This window comes from Eucyclogobius newberryi, unplaced genomic scaffold, assembly GCF_026437365.1.
Source record: "Eucyclogobius newberryi isolate DKJ021-1_F unplaced genomic scaffold, fEucNew1.0.hap1 SCAF_3, whole genome shotgun sequence".
Classification (NCBI taxonomy): domain Eukaryota; kingdom Metazoa; phylum Chordata; class Actinopteri; order Gobiiformes; family Gobiidae; genus Eucyclogobius; species Eucyclogobius newberryi.
In genome coordinates, this window is record NW_027315945.1 from 26,146,868 (window position 1) to 26,163,233 (window position 16,366).

General features: G+C 40.3%; 1 protein-coding gene across 1 annotated transcript; it reads right to left on the reverse strand.

The window, feature by feature from the left end:
• Positions 1 to 653: 653 nt before the first annotated feature.
• LOC140374537 (uncharacterized) lies at positions 654 to 16,366 on the reverse strand. Its single transcript, XM_072461475.1, has 15 exons — positions 16,335 to 16,366; positions 15,363 to 15,441; positions 14,913 to 15,290; positions 13,443 to 13,730; positions 12,404 to 12,700; positions 11,550 to 11,927; positions 10,747 to 11,034; positions 8,939 to 9,232; positions 8,829 to 8,864; positions 6,109 to 6,438; positions 5,441 to 5,737; positions 5,279 to 5,384; positions 5,160 to 5,207; positions 802 to 828; positions 654 to 717 (listed from the first exon to the last, which is right to left on the reverse strand). Exons 2-15 carry the CDS (start codon positions 15,400 to 15,402, stop codon positions 654 to 656), a joined length of 2,871 nt encoding a protein of 956 aa, XP_072317576.1. The 5' UTR covers positions 15,403 to 15,441; positions 16,335 to 16,366.

A 16,366-nucleotide genomic window follows, 5' to 3' on the forward strand; every position in this document is an offset into this window, starting at 1 on the left:
AAGTTTCTTTCTGCGAAACAAAGAGTTGCCTGCGGTTATTATGGCTGCTGTATAATGAGGCCTTTTCACCCAAGAATCCTGCAATAAAAAACATTATGACCAAACATTTTTATACTATAGAGTATCAACACATAATACTTACAGAGTGGAAACTGTTTCTCAGTTGATCTCTCTCAGGGCATGAGCACCTCTGCAGACACTGGTTCAAAAATATAATTCAATGCAACAAAAGAGATTCTAACACAAGGTCTAAAACAGTGGAAACTCACTTCTGAGGTGAAGGGCAGCGTCGTTTAGGTGTGAGTGGGTTTGGGGCAGGACTGTTTCTACAAAGACGTTTCACATACTTCACTGAAGTAACAACACGTTATGCAGTTAAAGCTGACTTTTTGATGTCCTTACATTGCCAGTTATCTTAAAATAAAATGTGACTCTGTAAACACTGTTATTTTTCACCTACTTATTTGATTTCCTGTTTTGCCATGCTGCACGATCGTCTCCTCTTCTGCAATACATTTTTATTTTTCCATTGTACACTTTGGATGTTATTTTTAAAGAAGATTTAAGGTCTGTACCTGGACAATCTTTGCCAAAATGACCTCCTATATGGAATAAAAACCACATTGCAACAAATATATAATGTAATACAAACACTATATAGGTTGTTTGTTGTACCGTTTTTCAGGCCTTGGAGGTCTCTCACCGGCTTCTTTGTTCCTAGAATAAAAAATAACAATTATATTGTTATTATAAAATCCAACAATTGAGCTATACTGTATGGTTTGGGAAATTACACTGGACCTGTTTAGTCTGTCAAACAGTGACCTCCTGTGTACAACAAATATTTCAAAAATTAAATAAATTGAACATTCTTTGAAATATATATATATGTATTAATTATATATAATATTGCACGGTGGCAAAGGCGGTTAGCGCTCTTGCGTCCCAAGAAGGAGATCATGGGTTCAATTCCTGGACCAGACCAACATCACATGATCCCTCTGGGTGGAGTCTGCATGTTCTCCCTGTGTTACTGTGGGTTCTCTCTGGGTTCTCCGGCTCCTCCCAACGACATGCATGTGTTAGGCAAGATTGGTGACTCTAAATTGGCCCTAGTGACTGAATGTGAGAGTGAATGGTTGTCTGTAATGTCTATGTCTCTGTGTTGGCCCTGCGACGAGTTGGCCACTGCCCAGGATGAACCCTGCCTAAAGCCTGAAGTCACTGGGATAGGCTCTAGTCACCTGCGACCCGGAAAGGGAACAAGCGGGAGAAAATGGATGGATGGACATATATACATATATATATATATATATATATATATATATATATATATATATATATATATATATATATATATATATATATATATATATATATATATATATATATATATATATTACATAAATAGTGCTTTAAACAATACAATTTAAAGGAAACCTGCCTTTTTTCCTGGCGAGGTGAAGGTCGGAGTGATTCATGAGTGAATGGTGAGTGAGTGGTTCTAGTAAACTGTTCAGCACAGACTTTAGAAATCTGGTGGGTAACACATCGAGGCAGCATGTAGATGAACTCAGACTGGTGATGATCTCCTGGACAGTTTTGTCAGTTACTGGTGCAAAGTGAGTTAGCACCTGAACCTTGTTATTAAAGAATAATGACACTCATTACACTTGGATGTGGAAATTATTTCTAACAGCAGCTGAGCTGGAGGGTTTGTTAATCAGTTTACTGTGGCAAACAGGACACGCGAGTTGTTACTGCAGCTTCCAATTATTTCAGATAAATATCTTTCCCTAGTTCTACATAAAATGAGGTTGTACATGTTCAGCTTCTCTTTGTAAATCTCTTTTTGAACCTGGAGCTTTGTCTTGCGCCATTTCCATTCGGCCCTGCGGCACTCCCTTTTCAGTGCCCTGACCGAATCATCATTTCTCAATGGCGCCTTCTGCTTATTTTTAACCATTTTAGCCTTCATAGGGGCAATGGTGTCCAGAACATTCAAAACACTAGATGTAACAGAGTTCAACAAATCATTTACATTGAACATGAGACATTTTCAAAGTTTATCATTTCCATAAACAGTGCACCTGTGCCATCACTTATGTGTCTCCTCTGAACAACTGCAGGACCAGCCGGTGGTTTGGGAAAAACAGACAGGTCAAAGAAGATACAGAAATGATCAGACAGAGCAACATCGATCACATTAACATTTGAAATATTTACCCCCTTTGTAATTATGAGATCTAGAGTGTGCCCTCTGCTGTGGGTGGGGCCTCTCACATGCTGAGTAAGACTGAAGATTTCAAGAACAGCATCAAGCTCTTTAGCGTTTCTGTCACAAATATTATCAACATGCACGTTGAAATCACCTGTAATGACCAAACCATCAAAGTCTGTGCATATGACTGAAAGAATCTCAGTAAAATCATCAATAAAACTTTGGCAGTGCTGCGGAGGCTTGTATAAAACAATGAAGAGAATGGATAGAGACGGTTTTAGCTCCATTTTAAAGGATACATATTCAAATGATGAAAACACCCCAAAAGACAACCTGCGGGTAATTATTTCATTTCTAAAGACAGCACAGACTCCACCCCCTTTATTGTTTTCTTGTGTTTCAGATTCAAACTTAAAGTTAGGTGGAGCAGATTCTATCAGAACTACATTTCCTGTGTTTTTGTCAAGCCATGTTTCAGTTAAAAACATAAAATCAAGATTATCAGAAGAAATACAATTATTAATTAAGAGTGATTTGTTACATAAGGATCTGACATTTAGCACAGCAAGTTTCAGACTAGTTTCAGTGGGACTGGGTCTTATCTTTTATCAGGGAATATGAATCAAATTTCCCAGATTGGACCTGACTCGCATTTTGTTTTTCCATCTGTATGATGAGACTACACCGCACCACACATTACGGTGCGGGTGGAGGCCTGCTGACCTCGACTGGGGATGTCGTCGGACGGTGGAAGGAATACTTTGAGGATCTCCTTAATCCCTCAGTCACGTCTTCCGAAGAGGGAGGAGAGACCGGGGACTCAGAGGCTGGCTCATCCATCACCCAAGCTGAAGTCACTGAGGTTGTTCGCAAACTCCTCGGTGGCAGGGCTCCGGGGGTGGATGAGATCCGCCCTGAGTATCTGGATGTTGTAGGACTGTCTTGGCTGACACGTCTCTGCAACATCGCGTGGCGGTCGGGGACAGTGCCTCTGGACTGGCAGACCGGGGTGGTGGTCCCTCTGTTCAAGAAGGGGGACCGGAGGGTTTGTTCCAACTACAGAGGGATCACACTCCTCAGCCTCCTGGGTAAGGTCTATTCCAAGGTACTGGAGAGGAGAATCGAACCTCGGATTCAGGAGGAGCAGAGTGGTTTTCGTCCCGGTCGTGGAACACTGGACCAGCTCTATACCCTCCATCGAGGGCTCATGGGAGTTTGCCCAACCAGTCCACATGTGCTTTGTGGATCTGGAGAAGGATTTCGACCGTGTCCCTCGGGGTGTCCTATTTATTGATGAATCAGGAGAACTTCGTATTTTCAATCTACTGTTTATTAAAACCAAAAGCCAATAACTGTCTCTAATCTTATTAATATAACAACAAGTCTTTAAAAATTTGATTTTTTTAGAAATGGAGTAATCAATAATTAGGCAAAGAAAATGTTATTATTAATACACATTGAAATATGTTTCATTCAATTATATTTCTAGTACCAACAGGTGGGAAAACACAAACCCTGAAGGGCTGTGCAACCAGGAACATTTGTTCAGCCACTTGGAGCATCCCCGGCGTCAGCAGCAAAATCAACTGCTGCGAGGGAAACTACTGCAATGGTGTTAATGGTGTTAGAACTAGCCTCTTGGTACTAGCCACAATGCTAATGTCACACTTTTTTTCTCTCCAAATAATGATATGTTCTGTCATTTTGTTCACTGCAGCTATAGCACCTTCATGGTTAGATTGTATAAATGTTATAATTATGTTCTTAAAAGCAAGCAACTATCTTATAATGCAGCAAATAAATGATACTGTTCATATAAACTTCAATGTAGGCTATTTCACAAGAGCTGAATAAAGTTTCTTTCTGCGTAACAAAGAGTTGCAATTTCCCAGCAGATGCACACACGCCTGCGGTTATTTTGGCTCTTTTGCAATGGGGCCTTTTCACCTAAGAATCCTGCAATAAAAAAACATTATTACCAAACATTTTTATACTATAGAGTATCAACACATAATACTTACAGAGTGGAAACTGTTTCTCAGTTGATCTCTCTCAGGGCATGAGCACCTCTGCAGACACTGGTTCAAAAATATAATTCAATGCAACAAAAGAGATTCTAACACAAGGTCTAAAACAGTGGAAACTCACTTCTGAGGTGAAGGGCAGCGTCGTTTAGGTGTGAGTGGGTTTGGGGCAGGACTGTTTCTACAAAAACATTTCACATACTTCACTGGCTACTCACAAAAAGTTTTTATTTATGAGCTTTATCGCTGGCTGCTGGGGGTTGTTCTGTTTGTGTGTCTATCTGTGTATCATATATATATATATATATATATATATATATTCACTGAAGTAACACCACACATTATGCAGTTAAAGCTGACTTTTTGATGTCCTTACATTGCCAGTTATCTTAAAATAAATGTGACACTGTTATTTTTCACCTACTTATTTGATTTCCTGTTTTGCCATGCTGCACGACCGTCTCCTCTTCTGCAATACATTTTTATTTTTCCATTGTACACTTTAGATGTTATTTTTAAAGAAGATTTAAGGTCTGTACCTGGACAATCTTTGCCAAAATGACCTCCTATATGGAATAAAAACCACATTGCAACAAATATAGAATGTAATACAAACACTATATAGGTTGTTTGTTGTACCGTTTTTCAGGCCTTGGAGGTCTCTCACCGGCTTCTTTGTTCCTAGATTAAAAAAATAACAATTATATTGTTATTATAAAATCCAACAATTGAGCTATACTGTATGGTTTGGGAAATTACACTGTACCTGTTGTTTAGTCTGTCAAACAGTGACCTCCTGTGTACAACAAATATTTCAACACTTAAATAAATTGAACAATCTTTAAAAAAATAATAATAAATGTAATATATTCCATAAATAGTGCTTTAAATATTACAATTGAAAGGAAACCTGCCTTTTTTCCGGGCGAGGTGGAGGTCGGAGTGATTCATCAATTTTTCTCCTGTAGAGCATAAAGATAAAGTGTAGAGCATAATGCTTTAAAGCAGATTGCTATATTCAAAATATATTGACCTCTTTTTGCAAATGATCACTCCAACCACCACTGCAACTATTATGGCTATAAAGACAGGAGGAGCAACAATTGGAACAGACCTTCTCATCAGGTGAATCAAAGAGCCTGGAAACAAAACTATATTAGACTTTTGTTGTGTTGAATAAATATTTTTGAATAACCTTTAACGTTGAAGTGGCTTGTGTTGGATTCTTGCTTGTTCCGCCAGAAGTTAGCTATGCATGTCACACTTTTTGGCCCATCTTCTGCAGGTACAGTGAAGGAGATGTTGGAGGTGGTTTCCCAGACAACTGCTGTCAGAGATTTATGTGTAACTTCATTGGTCAGAGTTGCAATGCTCCACTTAAACTCCGGGGGGCGTGTTGGACATGTGTGAGTCACTGAGCAAGAAACTGTCACAACAGATCCAGCAGCAGCTTCTGGTAAAATCTTTGTCATCACAGGTTTATCAGGGGATGCTGTGAAAATTGAAAAGAAGAAATAACAAAAACATTATTATTAAGTAAAATTTTACTTACATTTACTTTGTGGTCCCAAAGTTCTCCATAAGGACTAAACACACAGTACGGTGGAGTTGAGTTTAGGTGTTCAGTCCCACTTTATATGAATGTGGTGGGTGCAATGTGGCTGGATGGCTCAGATCTGTCTCTCTGCTCCAGGACAGCTCCGGCTAGAAGTCGCTGGCGTCACTAGGTGTGGAGTCATTGAATAATGCTATATAAATCAAATATTATGTGCGTGGGAAATGATGAGAATGCAACAAAACTATAAAATTACATATTGCTATTAAGTGTGTAACTGACTGACAATATTTTGTATCCATTCATACCACTCATGAGCACAAATGCACAGCTGTTATTGAATCGGTATGTTGTGCTTCCTTTTTCAGCCTTGAAGCAAAAAGGTCCATTGTCAAAGGGCTTGATGTCATCGATCTCCAGGGAGCAGTCTCCTTTGTGCAGGTCGCCCAAGATGCGAGTGCGGTCCTTGAAATGATCCACTATTTGGCTTCGGCCATTATGGTACACAACGTCCCCGGACTGTTTGGTCCAGATTCCTCGTGTGAGAAGTAAATCCTGGGGGGTTTGGTAGCTGCAGGGGATGACCACACAAGATCGGGACAGGGCATTCACTCTGAATGGGACAATGGCTGGCAGAACTGGAAACATGCAGTACAAGTATTTTACATTTTTACAATTTAGAAACCTAGAAAGCTTCAAACCCTGATAAAGGAGATCCCCGCACACGTGTAACTTGTACTAATGTACTTTCTAAAAAATGGTTTCTTTCTAATGAAGGTGCACTGTGCAATGTATCTGAAAGAAGGTACGCTAACTGTCTCCAGGCAGTTACAGGTCAATTCTGTGGAGAAGCAGGGCCGGCCCAAGCCTTCAGGGGGCCCTAAGCGAAAACATTTTTGGGGGCCCCTCACCACGTCATCAGAATCAGTTTTATTGCCATTGTCAGTGAACAATTCACATATGGGAACTTTCTTCAACGCAAACAAAGTTCACCAAAACTCCAGGGCATCTGTTTGCCAGTTAGTTTATTCTCAACACCTCACAAGCTCAAATATTGCTAACTTAAATCCCACAATGCAACTTGGTATTCCGCTGACATCACCCCTACTCCCTGTACAAATAACACACGTCCCAGATATGTTTTTGGGCGTATTTGTGGGCGTTAAGGGTCGACAGCCACATTAGCACATTAGCAGTTTAAACTAATGAACAGGGGGGTCTGGGGGCTCTCCCCCAGAAATTTTCAGACCTTTTTTGGGTATTCTGGTGCTTTTTAATGTGGTCCAGCCGGCTAAAGTAAGAGTAAAATGTTGAGGTTGTAATGCTATAAAATGATGATGTGATGAAACTGCGCCAGGAGAAAATGATTAAAGCCAGTTATTAATACATTAGTGTACTTAATTACTCAATACAATATTGGCTATGAAAAATAATTATGGTCAAATTGATTCATTTTAACTGAAAATGTAAAAGTAATAGTTATCCTTACTAATTTATCTTTTACTGCTCCCAACTGTTCCTTCTTGCTAAAGTGACAAAACAAGTTATATTAAATTAAACAAATCGCATAAGCATTGCTTGATTAACAATTAACACTGATAAAACAGTGCAAACATGTTATTCCCAGAGAATGAACAGAACGAGAAGTGAAGGTCCAAGCTTAGCTATAGTGAAGAGACTGCATTTCTGCAGCTTTGCCACTTTTGTATAAAAATATATAGTATTATTCTATAACAGACGCAATCATAATATGTCTGGTTATTTTTCACTATCAATTTATTATAATTTATAACAAATAGTCTAATGATGCTTTTTAAACAAATTGAAATGTTTTATTGCTCTATTAAAAGTTAATTACAATATAAATGTTTGTTCTGATCAGAACATCACACACTGGACTCCTGCATGAAACAATGCTGCGATGTGATTGGCTGATGGACCTTACGTGCATAAACCTTTACGTTCCTCTTATTGCAAGTTAAGAAGTCAAAGTAAAACGGACATCACGAGTCACGATTGATCTCACACATGGTGATGTGAGAGAGAGGGACGCAAACTCAAACCGCTCATCTCTGACTGAGGCTGCACAGGGGCCCGGGACAGGGGCCCGGGACAGGGGCCGCACACTGTTCACTCCAAAGTCTCACGTCAGAGGTTCTGGACGAGACGGCGCTCGTCCGGACCGGATCTCCGCCTCTTAGTGACCCGGGCATAGACGCCACCTCCGCAGCTAACACGGGCTGGTGTAAATGTGAAGCTTATTATCTTTCATTCAGACATATTATTGTGTGCGGGGCAGAGCTCTCGTCGCCTCCAGCCTGAGCGAACTAATGTGACAGAATCGTGTTGTTTCACACAGCAGCATTAACCGTCTCTTTGTAAGATAAGTTCAATACCTGAGAGTGTTGTTGAGTTTGCAGTTTCTTTACATCGTCAAGAAGTTTCTTCTTTCGTTTTTCGGCATCGGGGGGATATATTCCTCTGGACATGAGGACCACGCAGGGACCACGTTGTGTTGTGTTTATGTTTTGCTCTCGAGCTCCTCGCGCACAATGAAGTTGCCCAATCAGCGCAGGTTTGGTGTCTCGGTTGCCAGATTGTCATTACAAATAAATGCGGTTTGTGCGTTATATGTTACCGCTGTGTGCGCTGCCGCGCCAGCAGCGCTACTACACTAGTGGCGCACGCTGCGCTTGCGCTTCTCATAAGACGGGTTGCCAGATTGGGGGCCCTATTAACGCCTCGGGGCCCTACGCGGCTGCTTAGTTCGCTTATAGGCTGGGCCGGCCCTGTGGAGAAGCACCCCACTCACAGTAAGATTGCATGTTCTTTTAGGTAATTTTGAGACATAAAAAAACAATGACAGAAATGCTAGATTTGATACACTTTGTCAAAGGCGATATATTTTAAGTAATAACATCTTCATTGAAACAAGATAATGTCAAACTCTACACCAGAAATGTTTGATCATTTGTATTTTACCAACATGTTTTTAATATCTTGTAATTTATAGCATGAAAAAACTTACTGTCATCTTCAATAAGGCTCTCAGGTTTCTCATATCCTTTAAAAATGTCAAAAGTTAGTTAGTTAATTCCAAGTGAATGGATTTAGATTTTTTCTCAAAGCTTCACTTACTTGTAATTTGAAGGGCTACTGAATCTGCCGTCTCACCGTTTTTAAAGTGCGCAGTGCAGGTCAACACTTTATGTTCATCGTTCAGAGAGCCGATGAAGGTCATGTTTGAAACTGTTTGATAAGTATCTTTGGAGATTTGTTTTGTGTCTGTTTCACTCTGCATATCGGCAAAGTTCCACACAATATTTGGAGTATTTTTCTTGCACTTGTATGTAACTGAACACGCAACATACTTGGCTATTCCTTCCGTGAGATTCATTGGCTTCTCAATCATTGTAATGTCTTCATATGGACCTGCCCAGACAGATGGAAAGATTCAGTTGTAGTTTACAATGGAACACTCATGAGGGATTACATATCATCAATCTAATCTATTCTGTTTTACTGCACATTTTATTTATTATTATCATCAGACAAAAATATCATGTATGATGTTTTTAAAAATATCACACATTGATATAAAAAACAAGAATCATTGGAAATATATTCTGAAATAAATACGCTACTGGTCTGAGAGCTGAATTCAAACTTTAAGGAGGAAATTGCTTCTGCATTGAGGTTTCGGTGTTATAAATGGGCCAATCACAGCATAATACATTAACCAGTGAATACAAATAACACAACGTAAAACAATAAATATAAAATATAGCCGCAAGCGGCAATAATCGGCCCTCGCCACGCCGCCGCCACACCGCCGCCACGCCGCAAGAGGAGGGGGCCCTAACGCGCCCCAATTGTCCTTTTATTACGCCTACTGCTGAATCTGTGACGCTGTCACATCTTCTCCCCTTTGTTTTACCATCAAAAAGCTATTTTATTTTGAATTCTTGGCAAAATGTGCGGCTTTGCCGCACAGACACTGTGACTCTTTGAATAAAAATGTGAATAACTTTTGACGGTTCACCCCTGAAGATGAGTCTCACCAAATTTCAGGTTAATAGGGCTAACGCCCTGGGAGGAGTTTGTGAAAGTCTAAAGTGTAAACATGTTCTGGCGATTTCCCCATTGGAATAACATGGGAGGTTTTGGTCATCCCTACGGCAACACCATAACAATTATGACATGGGTCTCATTGACTTTTTTGATGGGGATGCCAAAATTGAGTTGTGTGTCAAATTTCATAACATTTCGCAAAACTAAACATTTAACCTCCATATAAAATCTGTAGGGGGCGCTGTGGCTCCAAATTCATTTATTTCACTTCAAGTACGTTTAGCGCAAAGAGTTTAACAACTGATTCTAATTTGACGCAATTCGGACTTTATCTGCGCAAACAGCAGATCGCGCTTTCCTACCTCATGGTGTGGGTCCCTGGTCACTGACGGGTACTTTCGTTAATTTTGAGTGGGCTCCGCCCACTTTGTGTTTTTGGCCCTCTATACAGTAATAATGTTCAATTTTTGCATTACATGCTTATATGCACGGAACATGCAAGAGATGGGGAACGTATTCGTGAGCTACTTAGGGCAAATGAGTGCTTTATGTGGGGATGATGACCGCGAAGTGCTCGTTTAGTGCGCACTTTTGCACGGGCTTTGCCCGGTAATGTTCCATTTTCCTACTACTAATTAGTATGCACGGGGCGTGCGTGAGTGAAGGAGTGCGTTAGTGAGTGTTTGGAAGTGGGCGAGCGCTTCGCACTCGATTTCGTGCACTACGTGCGCACTTTCGCAGCCGTGCTTTGCACGGCCTTACGAGATTAATAGGCCTCTCGCCAGCTTGTGGCGCTCGGGCCTAATAATGAATAATACATTTATAAAACCAATAATAATTTGTACATTTAAATTGAGATTTCTGAAGATACTCACATTCAATATTTAAACCAATCTCACTTGTGGCTTTCTGACCCCCTGGGTAAGACACTGTGCACTCCACTCTCTGATCATCTTCTGACACAGTCCAAACTCGTTCGACTCTTTGCTCCCAAACCCCTTCAGACAACATGGTCTGCCGAGTATCATCCTCTCCACTGACCCCAGAGAGAGCCAGGTTTGGAGGGGCAGAGATGCAGGAGTGCTGTACACTGCAGGACACTCTGCTCTGCACTCCAACCCTCAGGATGCCAATGATGCTCAGCTCGGGTTCTTTAGCATGATCTGCAAAAATAATGTGTATAGAGAGAGTATAGAGGATTGTGTCGTTATAAGTCATAGAGGTTTCAGTTAGCATAAGATGCTAAAATAACATTCATATTATTCTGACATTACAGTTTCAATGAGTAATAATAATCTGTAGTGATCCAGCAGTTTATTGGGCTGTTTTACTGCTTTTTAAGTTTTCATATTGTTGGAACACAAACAAAGGTGTTTTTTTTTTTTTACACTGGACCCCCAAGCACTGTCTGATCAAATTGTGATGATGATGATGATGATGATGAGTAATTTTGTTCATTATAATGTAGTGCAAGTCACTGTGAAGAGGTAAATTTCCATCATGGCAGATGGGGTTTAGTTACTTTTTAAAGGCTTTATAAAGTAGTGTATGATTTGTAATCAAACAAAATAGTTATATATTGGATGTAAGACTATTGTGATATCTTTGAATTCTTTGGTCACCCACACTTAGCATGAAATTTAATTGTATATATAATAGTGACATGAATATTTCTAACCTGAAACAATGATCTGAGTGGTTTTGTCGTAAAACGAGTGCCCCACGGTGTGGTAGGAGGTTATTGGGTTCTTGTCCACCCACGGGTACACTCTGTCCTGGCTGTGTGACGTTTCTAATCTGTCGATTTTCATGCTACAGTTTCCATCATTCACTGAACCAATCAAACTGGTTCTGCTGTTGTATTTTCTGTCCACTTCTTGTTTTGGGCCATAAACAGGTAGATATTTGTTGCTGTGATACAAATACCACAATACTTTTGGGTCAGCGGGCCGGGACTGAGTGTACGTGAAAGTGCAGGGGATAACAACACAGGAGCCTGCCATCCCTGTGACGCTGTTGGGAGCGCTGAATGACCATCCACGGGACATCATGTTTCCTTTAAGAAAGAAAATACAGCATGACATGTCAGTAATTATGATACAAATCTGTGTTATTCTCCCTTAGGATGTGTGAGGACTAGGGCCTATGGGAGATTTACTGTTTTTGAAAGATACTACCAAATTCACAATTCTCAGGTTGAACTTTATTATTATTTATTAGGGACTAACTCCACTAACCTGGGAGCTGAATAAAGGCACCACTTTCTATATTAGGTTTTCGGAAAGAACAATGTCACTTGGTAAGTACACTTACAAAGAACTTTTTTACAGTTCTTGTTTCATGAAAAAGACCATAGACCACGAATATATTAACCACAATCCAGGTCAACAAATCTGACAGAATTGTGACCCGTTCTCCAGCTCAGTTTTATACTCTACATTCTGTTGTGACGTCCCGTGAACCCAACCTATTCCCAAAATATCAACCAATTACATTATATTAGGATTATAATAAGGCACAGGCACAGCTTACTTTTAATACGCAGTTGGATACTTGCTTCCTGAATCTGAGCCCCTGCAAAGTTTGCATAGCATGTGAGATATTTCCCATGATCCTCAGAAGCAGATATGAATTTCACTGTGGATATGGTTTTCCACCGAGCCTTCCCACTGCTGCTTGTGTGGGTGGATGCCTCCATGTTCCCATAATTCCACGTCAGAGTGGGTATATTTTGAGCGCAGGTGTATGAGGCCGTGCATGTGACTTTAGTGGAAACTCCTTCAAGAAACTCTTCAGTTGTAGGTGTGATCGACAAAGTTGCGATAGAGCCTGGAATACAACAAGTATACAGTGATAAACAACAAGTAAATAGTAAAGTCAAAGTTTCTTTACAACAAATAGGTGTATTCAACCTATTAAGAACAAACATGGCACCACTGACCTCTCAACCACCACCAAAAACGTCCCCTTCTTACCCGTGGGATGTGACATGTAGTAGACCAGACTTATGCAGTGTCAGTATGAATAGCCTATACCAGCCCTCCTTGTGTTGTACCATTGTATGTATTGACAAAAAAATTACTGGAAGCTTATACTGTACTGTAACATATTGAATTAGAATGACTTTGCTATGCAGATTGATTTCTCCTTGGCTATTATTCTTTCAGGGAAAATGCATGAATAACCAGGTGGTTAGCAGTAGCCTTGTAATACTGTAATATTCCATCAGAGGGCACTTGTGAGTGCACCTTCCTGTTCCATTTAAAGTTAATGTACAAGTGGCGAGCTGTGCAGGCCAGAGTCTCAGGTCTGGGCTGATGGCTCAGGGTGCATGTTTATACTGGAGCGTGTAATAGTGAAGGCTCAAGTTGCCTGAGCAATGCTTTCTTGAACGTTAAATTAGCCACTGCTGCCCTGTTTGCCCTCAGTTAAGTGTCTTGAACTAGACTGCTAGTATGGTACGCATAGTTTTGGTGTACCATTAGATATTAGTCCTTTAGTGAAGTGTATGCTGCTGTATTGGTCTTACCGCTCAGGGGACTACACATACATTAACACAATTAACACTTACACTTCGCATTGAGCGTTTGTCTTGTCGTCTCAGTAACGCCCCCGAAGTGTTTAACTACACACTCCACGGTCTGTTGATCTCTCTCCACAAACATGACGGTGGTGAGGGTCATTCTGGAGCTGCCATCAGTCAGACTGCTGTGGTGGACAGAGTGCTCTTTCAGTGGGATGTTGAGGCTCAGAGCAGGAGGGTTTAATCTGCATGTGTGGTCGACGATGCACTGCACTGTCACGAATTGGCCCACCGTCTTATCCCCTGTAACCCTCAGGTTTGGCTTCTGTGGTTTGTCTTAAAATGTAAGAAGGAGAGTAGAAATTATAATTGACTACTGCTTAAACTTAAATGTGCAATTATTTGATTATTCATGTCAGGCAATTTTATTTTTTTTTAGCCATGATCACCCCAGAGTAGAAACAACATATGATATACAACTTTGGTCCTTAATTATGCAACTATGATTCAGGTGAGGGTCAGGTGAGCAGGCTGGGCCCCCCTTATGGACCGTAGAGCTACAACAAGTGCAGTTTTTGTTGGTGGAGATCCAGTTATGTTCAGAAAAAACTGTGTAAGTTTCAATTTAAACTGTGTCTTTAATTCAGTTGTATCATCTTGATTTTGTTTTTAGAAAAACAAAACGTTTCGACTCTCATCCAAGAGTCTGTCTCAATCTGCGAATCGAGTCTGTGTCAACTCAGGTTTTTTTTTATCCTACTGTGTAAGCCCTGCCCACTGGGCAGGACCTCCTGATAAAGGGAGTTTTTGGTTTCACTTGGGACTACTTTTCTTTGTTTTCTAACAGCCCTGTAGTGGGCTATCTACATCCTATTGTAACCTAACTTACACTTCCTCCTCACTGAGTACCTGTTTTCCATCAAAATGCCCCGGGCGTCTCCAGCTCCAGGGTTTCAAAACACTATTATATACAACCGGAAGGTTGAATCTTGAACCTCCATTTCGGTTTAAAGAAGGATTCTCTGTTTTTAACAAAGATTGTCCTCTTAACTTCTCTTTCAAACCATCTTTTCTCCCTGCTTAGAATCTTCCCCTCGCTGTCTTTAATTGAGTGCTTTGTGGTAGAAAACAAAGAAGAGTAGTCTCAAGTGAAACCAAAAAACTCAGGAGGTCCTGCCCGGTGGGCAGAGCTTACACAGAGCAGGATTCGCAGACTGAGAATGACTCTTGGATGAGAGTTGAAACGTTTTGTCCAGATGATATGCTGAATTTCTTCTACAGTGGAACACTTCTGGTCAAATGAGGGATTACAGCATTTCTGTGTTTTTAAGTGAAACTATAGTAGGTTACGTGGTTCATTGCTGTATAGTGCGGTTCATTCCCCACACATTTGTATTAAATTATGAATCACCAAGACAATATTTTTCCAATAGAAACTGTGTCATCATTAGCAAAGAGGACCCTGAAGCGACACGAGAAACTAACCGCTCTGCAAGACCAAAACATAATATAACTTACCTGTGACCTCGATAGTGACAGTTGTATCATAAAACTTATAGGTGCCTTTGCCCACATTCTCAGGGTCGACCCAGGGGTAGAGTTTCTGTTTGTGGTGAGACCAGGTGACTGGGTAGATCTGCAGGGTGCAGTGCCTTCCATAAGTGGAGACATACGTCTTCCCTTTAAAGATACTAATCACACTATCAGGGTACCAGTCGTCATAGACCAGAGGATATCCTCGGCTCACAAACTGGTACCACACCACGCGGTCTGGTTTGACAGGGGGATACTGGTGGTAGTCAAAACTGCAGGGGATCACCAGGCAAGAGCCCCTAAGTGCAACAATGTGATGAGGTATTTTCACATACCAAGCCAAACAACAGATGCAGAAACATCCTGGAATGAGAGGGTTAGGATGGGATCATTTGGACAGAGAGCTCCGTGTTCAAAGTGTTAGAAGTGGCCTACCTGTAAAACAAAGTCTCAGGAGGAAGTGAGGTCCAGACATCACTGGTGTGATTAGGCCTGCAGTTATACCTCCAAGTGACTACAACAACAAAGGCAATTCATCAGGTCAATTACAAAGGGATGGCAGATTATAAATAACTGTCACAGATGTCACAAAATGATTTGAAATGAAATGAAGTTCCAAAGTGTGATTTACTCCAAAATATCCAAGTAAAAAAAAAAACTACCCAAAGTCTGGGTGCTGTTTAAAGGTATTTGTCTGTAGAGTATTAAAAAAAAAAAGTAATACCGAAAAGAAAAGGCATCGAAACCTGGAACCAATATAATATTTTTCTGTTACTAACAAATCTTGATGCCTGTGGGTCCGGGGAGAGCAGTACGCAAAAGTCAGTATATAGGCAGTGTCAAGACAAGTAAAATTGATTTAAATGGAATCGAATTTATAAATACTTTTTTTAATTTATGAATCAATGTCCTGTGACCATAACAACGGCCATTGGACTACAGATGAAAAATAGCCTTTTGGCTATTTCTGGTATAATTACAGACATAATTAATATGCACTGTCCCTGAAATAAATAAATACATCTTCTATCTAGATCCTTTGTTCCTTGTTGAAACTCCCCTGCATGAACTGGAGACTTACCCGGCTGCCCTTGTCTAAAAATGCGGCCCCGACAAAAATATCACATGATAAAATGATTACTAACAAGAATTGATCAGAAAAAAGGAACAGCAACTGACTGGGGACTACTGCAGTAGACAATATGAAAGAAACTTCACAAGAATTTCACATTGGTTTTCTTTCATGGTATAAAAATGTGACAAAGCACTGATTATCAAATAGTCAAATTGAAATTTTAAAGTTATTTTATAATACACATGTACATGAAAACAATTATAGCAAAGAACATTAACATAACATGTTAATGTTATGTTAACAGCTAAATGTATGAATCAAATAAACCTTACCTGTTGACTAAAATCTGCCAAAGTCTGTGACA

What these genes read in the sequence shown, in the direction of transcription:
- LOC140374537 (XM_072461475.1), bottom strand. Translation starts at nt 15,402, where the DNA reads ATGTCTGGACCTCACTTCCTCCTGAGACTTTGTTTTACAG. An exon ending in TATCCAACTGCGTATTAAAA is followed by an intron (nt 11,928 to 12,403) that starts GTAAGCTGTGCC and finishes TCTTTCTTAAAG; the next exon opens with GAAACATGATGTCCCGTGGA. An exon ending in CACTCAGATCATTGTTTCAG is followed by an intron (nt 11,035 to 11,549) that starts GTTAGAAATATT and finishes TTATTTTTGCAG; the next exon opens with ATCATGCTAAAGAACCCGAG.